Raw genomic sequence first — 13,317 nt, 5'->3', positions numbered from 1 at the left:
ATATATTGAAAAAACAAACTAATAGATATAACTTGAACACACACTAAATACATTGATGCAGGCAATTGAGCTCTTCCGGTAGCACTTCTAGTCCCTGCCTCTTTACTTCATATTTAAGGACATCCTCCCTGAGGAGAGGAATGCGGGGCATCGCTCCGGGCAGTTCTTACACCACCTCATGTGACACCGTTCTGTTTGTCTTCGTGGCCCTCATCAGAGCCAATCTCTGTATTGTGGCCAGTCTCCTCTTCTGTGTGAGGTTTTGGCTCCACAGAGGGAATGCATACCTCAGAATACCCAAGATCACACCTTTATATATGGTCATCGTTGCAGGGTACCTGAGGCCCGAAAATGCATTCCCTATCCTACTTAATCCATTGCGTGACAGGGCCAACCCGTCCTTTAGATACACTAAATAAGAAGTGGCATCAAATCTTCTTCTTATCCTCACACCAAGATATGTTACCTCCTCACTCGGCCTCACCCTCTCTCCTTGGATATCCAGAGTGATAGGATTAGCCCTGTCCGTGGAGCTTCTTATGAGTATGGCCTGAGTCTTGGCTGCTCCCATACTCAACTTCCTCTTCATGCACCACTCTCCTGAGACTGGCACACCTCTCCGCTTCTGTCTTTAGTCTGGCTCTGCTGTTCTTGGCCAAGATAAATGCCAGGTCGTCAACGTAAGCCGTGGCAAGAAACCCTATTTCCTCTAATTGCCCTAGCAACTTATCGAATACTAGCTTCCGCAGAGCTGGTCCTAGTACCGAACCCAGCGGACATCCTCTTTCAATTTTTGTCTGGACCACGATCCTGACACTCCTGTTATTGAGGTAACTACCTACGAGGTAGTTTCGGCACCACTTAAGTATCGATGAAAGCCAATTGTTAAAAAAGAGGAGAAGGAATAAGATCTAACACGCTTTGACTGCTGTAATATACTGGATTTATTGGGTTCGGTACCCTGATCCCCTCAGTCAGCTGATATCGAAGGTACAGCTGGAAAAGGAAACTAACAAGCAAGAAGGACTGCCACGGGAGCGCACATTTATAGAATGTGCCCAGGATATGATAGACGCAAGTGCCGGGAAGAAGACACCAGGATGGAGGTTGAGGCCCCCCCTTGGTGGAACAATCCAGTATACCCGCCCGAGGAATAATCCAGCGCCTTGGAGGAAAAAGGACCAGAGAGATGTCGGCTGGGAAAGAGGTTCAGGCGACAGAAGAATGAAACAGGCCAAGCCGAGGAATAACGGCCGAAGGGAAGAGCGGAGGTCCCACGGATGTGGGAAAACAGGTCACCTGGTGGCCCAATGTCCTCGTGACAGATGCTTCGAACGTGAATGTGGAAACGAGGGCCACATAGCGAGAAGATGCCCCTATATGTACCGGAGGAAAGAAGCGAACCTCGGAGAGCCTATGGAGGTTAATGTGCAGAGAGTGAAGCGAAGAAGAGAGTCACATAGACCAGACGAGGCGAGCAGCGACATCTCGGAGGTATCAGAGGCATCAGGTACAAATGTTGAGGATGTAGAGATAAGGCAGCCAAACACATCGAGGAACGAATGGAGGGGAGCGAACGGGGGGAGAGGATCCACTGAAGAGATCTGCCTATTATTGAAGTGAGAGGAGTACGGTGCTTGGTCGATACAAGAGCTACAACACCATCGTGTGTCAAGAGGCTTTTAAGAAGCTGAGAAACGGAGAGAGGACACCCCAGCCCAACGTTCAGGTATGTCATTGTAAGTTAATCACCCTGGGTGGTCCCTGTAGCGAGGAAGGGGAAGTCATTATAGATCTGGGCGAATGGGGGATTGACGGAGGTAAATTAATGATGCACGCAGTGGGGAATATGCCACGCGAGTATCAGATTATCATCGGATGCGACCTTTTGTCGAAGGTGGGGGCACGAATAAGAAATGTGGGAAACCGATGGGATATTCGGTTGGGACAGAAAAAATTCAGTTGTCAACGACTTACGAGGGAAGGGACACCGCGAGTTAATAGCGGAGGAATATTCGGATATATTCTTCAAGCAGGGAAATAGGTTGGGGAAGATGGGTAAGACAATCCATGAAATCTAATTAAAGCGAGATATGGTTACGTACGTGAAAGAAAGGAGATATCCTCAGGCACTCCATCAACACATTCGGGAAGAATTAGAGAGTCTAAAGGCACAAGGCATAATAGTGGATAGTACTTCGCCATTTAATAGATCTTTGTGGGATTTGAAGAAGAAGAGTCTACCAGGGGAAACTTCCGAAAAATATCGAGTCGTAGTAGATTATAGAAAGCTTAATGAGAATAGGGTAGACGAAAAATATCCGATCCCGAGACTAGAGGACATTCTAGACAGATTAGGGGGAGCAATCATATTCAGCACCCTTGACCTTAAAGCTGGATATCACCAAATCTCAATACACCCCAGGGACCAAAACAAAACGGCCTTCACATTTGAGAGGGGTCATTATGAATTCACCCTTTGGGTTGAAAAACGCACCAATCACGTTCCAGCTCCTGATGGACGAATTTTTACGCTGGTTGGATGAATCCATGTGTCAGGTCTACATGAACGACCTTCTCGTGTTTAGCAAGTCCGAAGAGGAGCATATAAGACATCTGGAGAAGATCTTTCAGAGGATTAGACAATTTTGGTTGAAATTGTCCCAGGAAACGTCGGTGCTAGGTCGGGATCAAATTAACTTTTTAGGACATGTGATCTCGGGACAGGGAATCAAGCCTGATCCTGAGGGGATCCAAAAGATGATGGTGCCAAGGGATGTTAAGGGAGTTCGGAGGTTGCTAAATAACCTCAACTATTATCGGAGATTTGTGCCAGAAATGGCAGAATATTTAGTACCCACTAATAATCTCTTAAAGAAAGGAAGCCGAATGATCGTGACTCCTGCCATGGAGAATAATATCCGCAAGTGTATGGAACAACTGTAGAAGGAACCTGTCCGTTGGTTCCTGTCATTGGAAGACGATAGATCAACCGGGGGGAGACCCGCGGAAATGGACCAAGTTGACGAAATAATTAACGACAAGCCGAGGCAAATCATCTGGAAGACGAGGACGTCCGGACTGATGAATGTAGACTATAGCAGCTACGGACGCAGAACGATAAACACCATATAGTCTCAGCTGGGATCCAAGGAGGACCTCATTTGTCGAGCATTAAAAGACGCGTCCAAGGCCGGACGGACTTACCATATTTATGTGGGCAATGCGGTCATCTGGGAAAAGATAAAAAGACTCTGGTGATCGGAACAATTAGGGGTAGACCGCGTGTTCGTGCGTTGCTTGAGGATGGTTGATACAATACGGGACGAGGAGCAGCAGAAAGAAGTGACGTGATCAGGGAAAGACGAATCACAGAGGAGTGAACGAGACGATGCAAGCCCTGAAACGCAGATACTTTTGGTGGGTTATGAAGAAAACTATACAGGAGGTCATAGGTACGTGTGACGTGTGTCTTAGCACAAAATATGACCCGCACCCACCAAAAGTAATACAGGAAGAAACGCCCACGGATGACACGCCCCTTACAGACCTTCAAATCTTCTCTTGGAAGGGTTATAAATGGATAACGGTCATGGACCTCTTTAGTAAAGTAGCTATGTCCCATCTAGTCAAAGAAAAATCAGCAGAGGCAGTAATTGGAGCGTTGAGACAGTGGTTCCAGTTCTACGGCATTCCCGACATGATTTCATCGGATGCAGGGAGGGAATTCCGATTCTGGAGGAAATGAGAGCGCTAGGCGTAGAATGGCACCTAAACACGCCAGGTCACCCCAAGGGAAGATGGGGAGTAGAGAGACTGCACAGCACCCTTGGGGATCATTTAAGCGTCTGTCAGTTAGATAAAGGATTAAAGCCCGACAAAGCGATGACAAAAGTAGTGGGGGCCTATAATCATTCAATACATGCGATAACTGGATTTTCACCCTTCGAAATTCTTTTTGGGCTTCGGGGGCGCCGCCGGGATTATAGGACCACAGCTGGTGGTGGGGGAAAGGTCGTAAATAACGGCATGGCACTAACCAAAGTATGGCGGAAAGTCAGAGAGAGGATAGTGCGAGAAATAAACAAACGGGTAACTGGCCAGAATTTAAACCTTAGAGACATTAGGGGGGGGGAGGAGATTAAAATCGGGACAATTGTCTATCGCTGGGTGGGGACAAATCGGAGTAAGGAGTGAGAGCGGTACGAGGGGCCATTCCGGGTGATTGTCACAAGAGAACACAATGTGGTTACAATAGAGAGTGTAAATGAACCCAAAAAGAGAAGAAATGTCCACATTGAACAACTGAAGTTCCCCACATCGGAAACACCGTAGAACGCTGGAGTATCCTCATCTCCGCGCATAAACGAAGATAGCATTTTTTAAATGATTTGTAATCCTTTTATTTTATTGTACGTGTAGAGAACAGGTATGTGTTGAAAATATTCCAAGCCCTCATGATACTGCCGTCGTAGGAAGCATCAATTGTTCTATATGGACCGTGCGTTTCTTTTTTAGTTCCTTTAAGCTCTCAACATTATGCTCTCTAATCACAATTACTCTGAATGGGCTCTCATACCTCTGCAGCTCTTTCCTTCTGTTAGAACCTAATTTGTGATATACTATGGTCCCTATTCTAACTTTTTTATCAGACCCCGTACCCAGAGGTTGTGCCGCTCCACTCTCTTACATTTTCCCCTCACAATTCTATCCTTTATATTATTCCACAAGACATATTTCCCCGCTCTCTCCTCCACGTCCCTACGCACTGTCAGCAGCACATCCGTAGTTCCCTTGCCACGGGTCGAGTCCTTGCAGGACTAAGGACTGTGGACGATCATGTGCTCCAGCACCTTACTAACTACTGGGATGAGGCATATAGGTCGATATGCTTTAGGCGTTTCCCTATCCTTGCCATCTCCCTTGTAGAGCAGTCTCAAGTTTGCAATCCTCCACTTGTTTGGAATGTACCCCTTATCCAAACACTCGTTGAATATATCCAATAACTCCTCCTCGATATAAGGGGCACTGTTCTTGAGGATTGTAACATCTATGCTATCTAGCCCTGGAGCCCTTCCGATCCTTTGCCTGTCCACGGCTAGACGAAGGACCCACATATCCTATAGTGGATATGACGTGGTGCGTCTAATCTTTCCATCATCTGGATCCAACCTATCCTGGGACGGATCTTCCCTAGGGTAAGTATAATCTATATACATGTTGGCAGCCTTCTCCAAGGTGGTTGCCTGGGCACCTCTCACTCTAATAGAGTGTGCCGCCATCACCTGTAATGGCTTAACCTTTTCCAGTGTCACCCTGTACGGGATACCCTAGGGATTCCTTTCTGACTCCTCTACAATTAATTCGTCCCAAGATTTCTTCTTCTGGCAACGCACTCCCTTTCGGTATACCCTATACCTATGCTTAAATTCTTCCTGGTACCTACGCCTGGCCCTGTAGTATTCTATTCTGTGTTAGAGCCGGCTTCCACCATGGGACCGGACGTACTCTCGCCCTGCGGCGTTTGAGGGTAATACTTGCCGCTTCTGTAATGGTGCCCGTAAGCATTGCCACCCTGTGGTCAATTTCTGCCTCCTCATCTATCTGCACCATCTCCTCCCATTCTTGATCAACCAGTATTCCCACCAGTTAACTGGAAAATGCTCTCCTGTTCGCCGATCGGGTCACGAAGCCCTTTTCAACAGCTAGGGCATCACCTTCCTCCTCCACCGCACTGAAGGCTAAGACCCGGTGGTCGGAGCTCGTATCTGACTGTAGAGTCAAGTCCAGAATGAGCTTCGCTATGGGAGCCGTTGCAAGTGTCACATCTGTCCAACTCTGACCCCTCGCTCCAACAAATGTGGGCCCATTGGGCTCATTCATAACGACGAGTTGACACCTCGCCATGGTCTCCTCTAGCAGTCTACCTCTGGCATCTGTGTGGACCGAACCCCAGGCCATGCTCCACGAACTGGTATTGGAACAGACTATCACACTTCTCTACTTAAGTGCGACAGCCTCCACATCAGCTATATTATCTTCAACATTAACATTTACATTGGCCTGTCGATACGGCATATATGCGGAAACCAGAGCGAATACAACTCTGCCCCATCTGATATAGAATGCTGCCGTATTTGCTATACCTCACTTTCAGCGGACTCGACATTTTCGTTTTCCAAACAATTTGGTACCTCTTGTCATTTATAATCTCCTCCTGTACTTCTATTTCTGCTGGTTTTTCGTCGTGTGAACTGTCGTCTGTAGATGTTTCTTCTCTGCTATAATTTACTTGGGTGACATTTTGTTCTTCTTATGGAGACCCTTTCCTCAGGAATCGCCTCACGTCCCCGGACGACTATCCCTGATCTTCTTCGTCCGCGTTTATCATTATCACACGTGAAAGCCACTTTTTTTTAGACCACCTCGTCCATATATACATTTGCGTCAACTGATCTAGTCGAACAGCTGATATGAGTTGTACAACTGAAAGTAACTCCCCCACGCCAGTTTACGAACAATCCTGGTAAACTCAAAATATTATATAAATGTGTACAGAAAAAATACAAAGGAAAAGCTATATATTAAATACAACAAAAGAAAGTAAGAATATATATTTACATTTAAACCTAAAAAAAGGAAAACACCACTGTATGTAAAAAAAAAAAAAAAAAATACTCTCTGTATAACAAGCAAAAAAAGACACTAACAATTTTCTTTACCAAAATTCTTCTGAAACTAATTTCTTCTGTTAGGAAGGGGTTGAAGGCATTCCTAGCCGTCAAGGTTTCGCCGCTGCAGGTTTCAACTGCTCCAAATGGACCGTCCTACGCCTTCTTGGTTCCTTTAAACTCTCTATGGTGACCACATTATGTTCTTCTGATTGTGATAACCCTGAGTCCTCGTATCTCTACACCTCTTTTCCAAGATTTGTCCCTACTTTCCGGTATACCACCGTCCCGGATTTTAATTTGGCCCATCAAACCGCGGATACCGAGGTTTTGCCTTGCCACCCGTTTCTTCTTTTCCCACTCTATCCTGTCCTTAACTTTATCCAATACCCCCGTCGTGCCATACTGTTAATGGCAATAGTGTCCTCTCCTACCGCCGAGTCCCGATAGTCCCTGCGACGACCACGTAATCCAAAAATATCCTCGAACGAAGCAATGTATGTACAATCTATCCTTGTGATAGAATGTAGTGAGTGGTTGTAAGCGATGATCGCCCTTTCCATCGCCTCGTGTGCCTCGAGTTCCTTCTCCAGCTGGTACACTCGTAGGTGGTCACTAAGTGTACTATGGAGGCGATATATTACACCTTTCGGGTGAACTGGACTCTTGAGGTGCCACGTTACCCCCAAGATTTTCATCTCTGCTCTCATACCAGCATTGTCAAACTCTCGTCCGTTGTGAAATAAGATTCTCTCTGGAACGCCATAATACTGGAACCACGTTCGCAGGGCCTTCATTACTACTTCCGCCGATTTTTCTGTCAGTGGGTACGCCATTGCTGATTTATTGAAGACGTCTATTACCGTGACCCACTTGTACCCTCTCCAAGTAAACGAGTCGACCTGTAGATCACTAAGTGGCTCTTTTCTTTTCTGCAGTGGGCGTTTCTTCTTGTATCGCCTGCGGTGGGTGGGGATCATATTTAGTGCGTAGACATACTTCACAATTACGTATGGTGTCTTGGATAGTGCGAGTTACATATCATAAAAAAATCGGTGAAGACTAAAATGACTTTATTCTAACATATTTACAAGAACTACATGTTACTGTTACTCAGTTTCTATCTTCTTACTTCTCTTACTTAGCTATCTAGTCTAGGAAATATATATGAACACTTGGGAAGAGGGGGTAGGAAAAATAATGAAATAGGAGAAGGGGTTTTGACCAATCGGATAATTTTAAGAGACTAGGTGGGGGTAGTGAGCCTATGGAATTTTAGAAGTAAATGTTTGGAAGGGGGGAAAAGGCGTGGCGAGAAGTTGGGAGGTCTGATTTCTTAGAAAGACGCCATGACCTAAGACTTGTGTGTACTGACTTACATATGTTAACCATAAAATAGTTTGACTGATGCAAGTCCATTGTGAGATGACAGCATGTACCTGCCTAAGTGTCAGCACTTGCTATTGATATAGGATACTTGAAAGGGCTGTTAGAATGGTCTCAAGGGCCTTTTGGGAACGTAGTTGTTTTTATTGAGTTTGTTTTCTATACAATTGTAAGAAGAAAGTGGACATATGCAACCATATGTCTAAAGTGACTTAGGTTCAGTTGGGCAAGGGGCAATTGTTTAAATTTATAATACCGGTTCCTTAACTTGCGCTTCATTCCCCACCAAAAATATCGCCGGCGCAGCGCCTGTCATTAGTCCTCTATGGTTCGTCTTGCCCTGTTGGTGAGCGTCATCTCTTTTTGGCGTTCTGGTTCCCGGCGAGTCTCCACCATCATGGTGCACCGAATAAATTTTCGATCTATACCGATTTTTTCCGTCCGCCAGAGGCGCTGAACCTTTTCTCAAAGAACTGCATTGCCAATATACAAGTTGTAGGCCTGTCCCACTATAGATGCATTTTTCCATGCTCTGCAAATCTGATCTTTTTTGACACTCAGTGAGGACCAAATGACTGTGATGCTGCAGCTACCGTATTTTCCATTCTCCATTTTCATTGATCCCGAAGTCTTCGTTTTCCGGATAATCTGGCGGCGTTTGTCGTCTAACTCTTCCATTTCCGTGGGTCTACTTGCAATCGAGTCTTCGTTTTCTGATGTATCTACCATGTTCTCAGTGTCCGGCATTTCTTGTTTTTTCTTCATTTTGGAGGGTTTTTCACACTTTCCACCACTGTGCGCCGGTTGGACGGACGTCTTCTACTTTGATGCATCCCCAACAAGGACAATTTACCCACGGCGGGTGGCCCCAACTCGCAGTCACCCACGGTGATATAAATACTTTTTATTTTATGTCAGTAATGATATTACATCTCCTATAGGCTATCTTGTTATTTTTTTTCGCTTATGGCACTTTTCAATAATAAGTATATTTTCAATATACCCCATATTACTCAATTTTATTTTTTTATTTTGAAGAATTTATTATTTGCAATAGTTTTAAGTCTTTTTTTTTTTTAGTTTTTGTTTATAGAAATATACATTTTGTTTTCAGAGGAATTAATTTTATTATTTAAAATTATGTAAAATACAATCTTAGCAAAATTTAACATTTGGATTCCTGTGTTTTATTACATTTACGGTGTGGACTAGTAAAGGTTCCTTTTTTGAATATTTTTGGCCAAACTGAAATGTCACTAGTGCTCTTGACAGAGTGCACTTTCCAGCTGAAAAAACTCCGTTCCAACTGTCCGGTTTTTCCATAGTATCAACTTTATATGCCTGGTACAATTTAAAAAGTAAGTCAAACTGGACAGTTAGATGCTCTAGAGGCATCTCATTTTAGCCAAAAATAAACCCATTTTGTGGGAAATATTATCTGCTTTAAATTCATACAGAATACTAGCCTTCAAAACTTTCTATTTATAAACGAAATACAGAAAAAAAAGTTCCAAATATAAATACATATATTTTAATTTCCAATTTTCGTTGTGTATTTGGTGTGATTGTAAGCAAAAAAATTGGTAGCTCTAAAAACATACAGAAACACTGAAAAAATACATCTTTGTATAAATGGGATGGTATGAAATGGTTAATGTAAAAGGATGAAAAAGTCTCCAGAAAAAAAATGAAAATCATTCAGTGTTAAATTAAAATTTAAATAACAATTATTAGCTAGGAGTAGTTTTGCTCAAACCTACGCCTATTACATACACTGGCCGCAAGAAGTTGTTAATACAACTATAATAATACAACTATTATTATAAATACAAAATTCCAGCTAGAAACCTAGGTTAGTTACCTGCAAGTATGTTTGTTGAATAAATAACCAGTTGTGCAGTCCTTGATATTTAAGCATTGGCAGGAACATGACGTTGAATCCCAAAACTTCAATTTAGGATCAGCTTGCAAACATTTTTCTTTTTCATCAACATTGGTACACAAGCATTTACACTGTTGTTGGACATACCTTTGACGTAAATTGCAATCCTGTTCAGGAAAAACAAAAACAAAAATAAATGCTTTATTGAAGCAGACTTTATTTCAAAATAATACAAAAATCGTTTTTAAATTCCTAAAAAATATTTTCCTTACTTTTTCCGCTATGCTGTACTGTCATTATAAATATATATATTAATAAATGTTAATATGCATTTAGTTTGTTCTTTTCTAGTATCTTAATCTAGCATTAACACAAAAATGTGAGCATTAATATTTATGAAAACATCCTCTTAAAATCCTATTCGTATCAGAATGATAGTGGGGAGGTGTTCAAGTTACCACAATGTAGACAAATTAGTAAAAATATAAAGCTCGACTTCAACATTAACTGATTCAGCAAAAGGGTACACAAAAGACCACACAAACATTCATAGAATCTAATGGAAATCATAAAGATGTCAGAAAATACTGCCAATGGTGTGCCTCAATGGTGGGCACTGTTTTCCTAAAACATGAACAGGTTTACTTTGGCTTCTGCATTAGACAAACAACTCAAATTGACTAAAAAACATTAAATGTTTAAATAACTGAAATTATGCTTTCAATAATTGGAAAGTCAAACAACGTAGAAAAGGATATTGAAGTTGGGACACTGGAATTCCAAAACATATCTGTTACGGCGGGTAGGGGTTCACAATGAACCTTTACTAGCCCAACCGTGTACTAACAAGGTGATGAGTAAGGTAAATTATTTAGTCGAATTTTGTTACTGCTATATTTGCAATAAAAGACTTAAAAAACTGTAAAACATAACATTAAAGTTATATGAACTTTAAAATTAAAAGAAAAAAATTAACTTTTAAAAATACAAATTAAAATTAATTTTAATAATTAAAAAACACCCACAAAAAAATATTGGTTTTGTCCGTGCGGCTTAAAAATAAAATAGTCTATATGTGACCCTGGGTGATGGGGCCCCTTTTGGAGAGATGCCCTCTTGGAGGAGAAGAGCCACCCGCCGTGGAAATGTCCTCGGGAAAGAGATGAGCAAATATTAACTAATACCAAGGGTTGCAACAGATAAATCTATTTATATTCATAAAATGGAAACTATTGCCTAACATATGTTGGCCGCAACACATATCAAATAGACATTGTTGTCCAAATTGAAAAAAATACAGAAATCAAACAAAAAATAAAATGTAAGAAGATAAAAATAAGGAGAAGAGATGTTTGATTGATATAATTGTAAATGTTTAATATGAGGTAGACTATTCAATTTGGGAAACTGTGATAGTCGTTGTACTCATTATATTACTACAGTATTTTAGTATACAAACACCTACAAGGGTCCCTTATGTATAACGCAGTTTTTGAAGAGGGGATAATAGAGCAACAAAAAAATTAATATACACTCACATTAATATCATTCAGTTTTATAAGAGAAAGGAGAACATTTGTATTTTGTGTTTTTTAAGCAAGCCACGTCTTTTCCTGAGTAGGAAGTGTATGCTTAAAAACTATTTAAAATAATAAGATCTAAATTAAGTAAATTAGGTAAAGTAGCCTTTATAAAATATTGTTTTCAAAAGTATTAACTGTAAGAGGCGGAAAAATTGCAAAATGTCTCATTTTACTTTTATAAATGACACTTTTGAATGTTTTATCAGCCTACAATTGGATTAATGATACCACTCTTCTAGAATAATCTTTAATTTCATACAAATGAAATCAACGTTTCTTTTCCGATTAGTACAGATTTGTCTCCGGATCCTCGCCTGACCATTTCGCCAACCGTCTTATAATTATCAGGACGAGGAAGCGGCGAGAAAACACCAGGGCCCCGTTTCATAATAAAGTACAAACTAATACTATTAGTCTGGCAGATTTATCTTAATTCAATTACACAGACTTGTACAATAGTAACATGTACTTTAGTATTTTTTAATTCCTGTAATATCACTAATAGTCATCCCTATCATAAAAAAAAGTATTAGTGTTATTACCACACTAGTTTCTACACTTGTACTATGAACTAATACTATTAGCTTTCATTATGAAACAGGGCCCAGGAAGTAACTGCTGCGGTAAAACAGCTGACACACGTGATCAACAAATATGGTCCAATAGGGGACCTACCCAATTTTTTGTATTAATAAATTTATTTTATTAATATTATGATATTATTATCATTATTATAATTTATATCCTCTATTAACTATACTAATCTAGTTTACCCAAGTAGGGATAAAAGACTGGTTCTGGCGCCTCCTATGAGCCTTTATGGACTTTGGACCCTAGCCTCGACCCTACCTTAACCACTCCCGTGACCTTGGACTTTGGACCCTAGCCTCGAACCAGCCTTAACCACTGCTCACGTGACCTTGGACTTTGGACCCTAGCCTCGATCCTACCTTAACCACTGGTCACGTGACCTATGGGGGGGGGTTGAATTTAAATTTTTACTTCGACCTATCCTTAACCACTCACGTGGTCGGTCATGTGATCATTAGGCAGCCAATCGGAGGCCAGTATTCGGTCATGTGACCCCCGGCGGGGGATTTAAATTCAAATTTAATTCAACATTACCACTCACGTGATCATTAGGCCACGCCCTCTTTTAAGACACGTGACCGTTAGCAGGGGCTGATCGGACGTCATTTTATTTTTATTTTGTTTACCCCCACCACCCATCGAAGGTAACCACTTCTTATATTATAACCTCCGTAAGCTATTTTGGTTTTTCTTGCAACTTGGGAGATTGAGGGTTTTAGAAGTGTCATAGTATGCATGGCCGCCATGTAGACCTTTATCTTCTAATCCCTTCGATGAATGTAAACAAGGGACTTTGAACTTGTATAATCCCTAAAACATAAACAAACTGAGATAAATAGATCTATTACTATGGAGGGCCTCGCGATCCTATTCTTTTCCTTCACCGCTACATTGATCACATGACTTACGGGTTTGGTAGAGGCTGAATGTACCCGGCTGTCATTTTATTTATAATGATCTTGCTATCCTCTTCTTTTCGTTCGCCGCCATTTTACTTATGAGGGTCTCGCGATCCTCTTCTTTTCCTTCACCGCCATATTGGTCACGTGACCTACGGGTTTAGTGGCGTGTACTCGGCCGCCATTTTTTTAACTCCGCCAGTTTATTAAGTGGGTCTCGCGATCCTCTTCTTTTCGTTCGCAGCTAGTTTATTACGAGGGTCTCACAATCCTCTTATTTTTGTTCACCGTCATATTTATTACGT

The 13,317-nt window shown here is 41.8% G+C and overlaps 1 protein-coding gene across 1 annotated transcript in view; it reads right to left on the bottom strand.

Moving 5' to 3' along the window:
• Pvf1 (PDGF- and VEGF-related factor 1) overlaps positions 1-13,317 on the bottom strand; it is a gene marked incomplete at its 5' end in the record, with an annotated part of 47,189 nt that overhangs the window by 6,815 nt on the left and 27,057 nt on the right. The window contains 1 exon segment of the mRNA XM_014435872.2: positions 9,919-10,106. Within this exon segment, the coding sequence (XP_014291358.2) occupies positions 9,919-10,106 (188 nt within the window).

Source organism: Halyomorpha halys, unplaced genomic scaffold (genome assembly GCF_000696795.3).
Source record: "Halyomorpha halys isolate HHAL.00 unplaced genomic scaffold, Hhal_1.1 Scaffold1716.1, whole genome shotgun sequence".
Lineage (NCBI taxonomy): Eukaryota > Metazoa > Arthropoda > Insecta > Hemiptera > Pentatomidae > Halyomorpha > Halyomorpha halys.
This window is presented reverse-complemented; position numbering and strand designations above follow the sequence as displayed.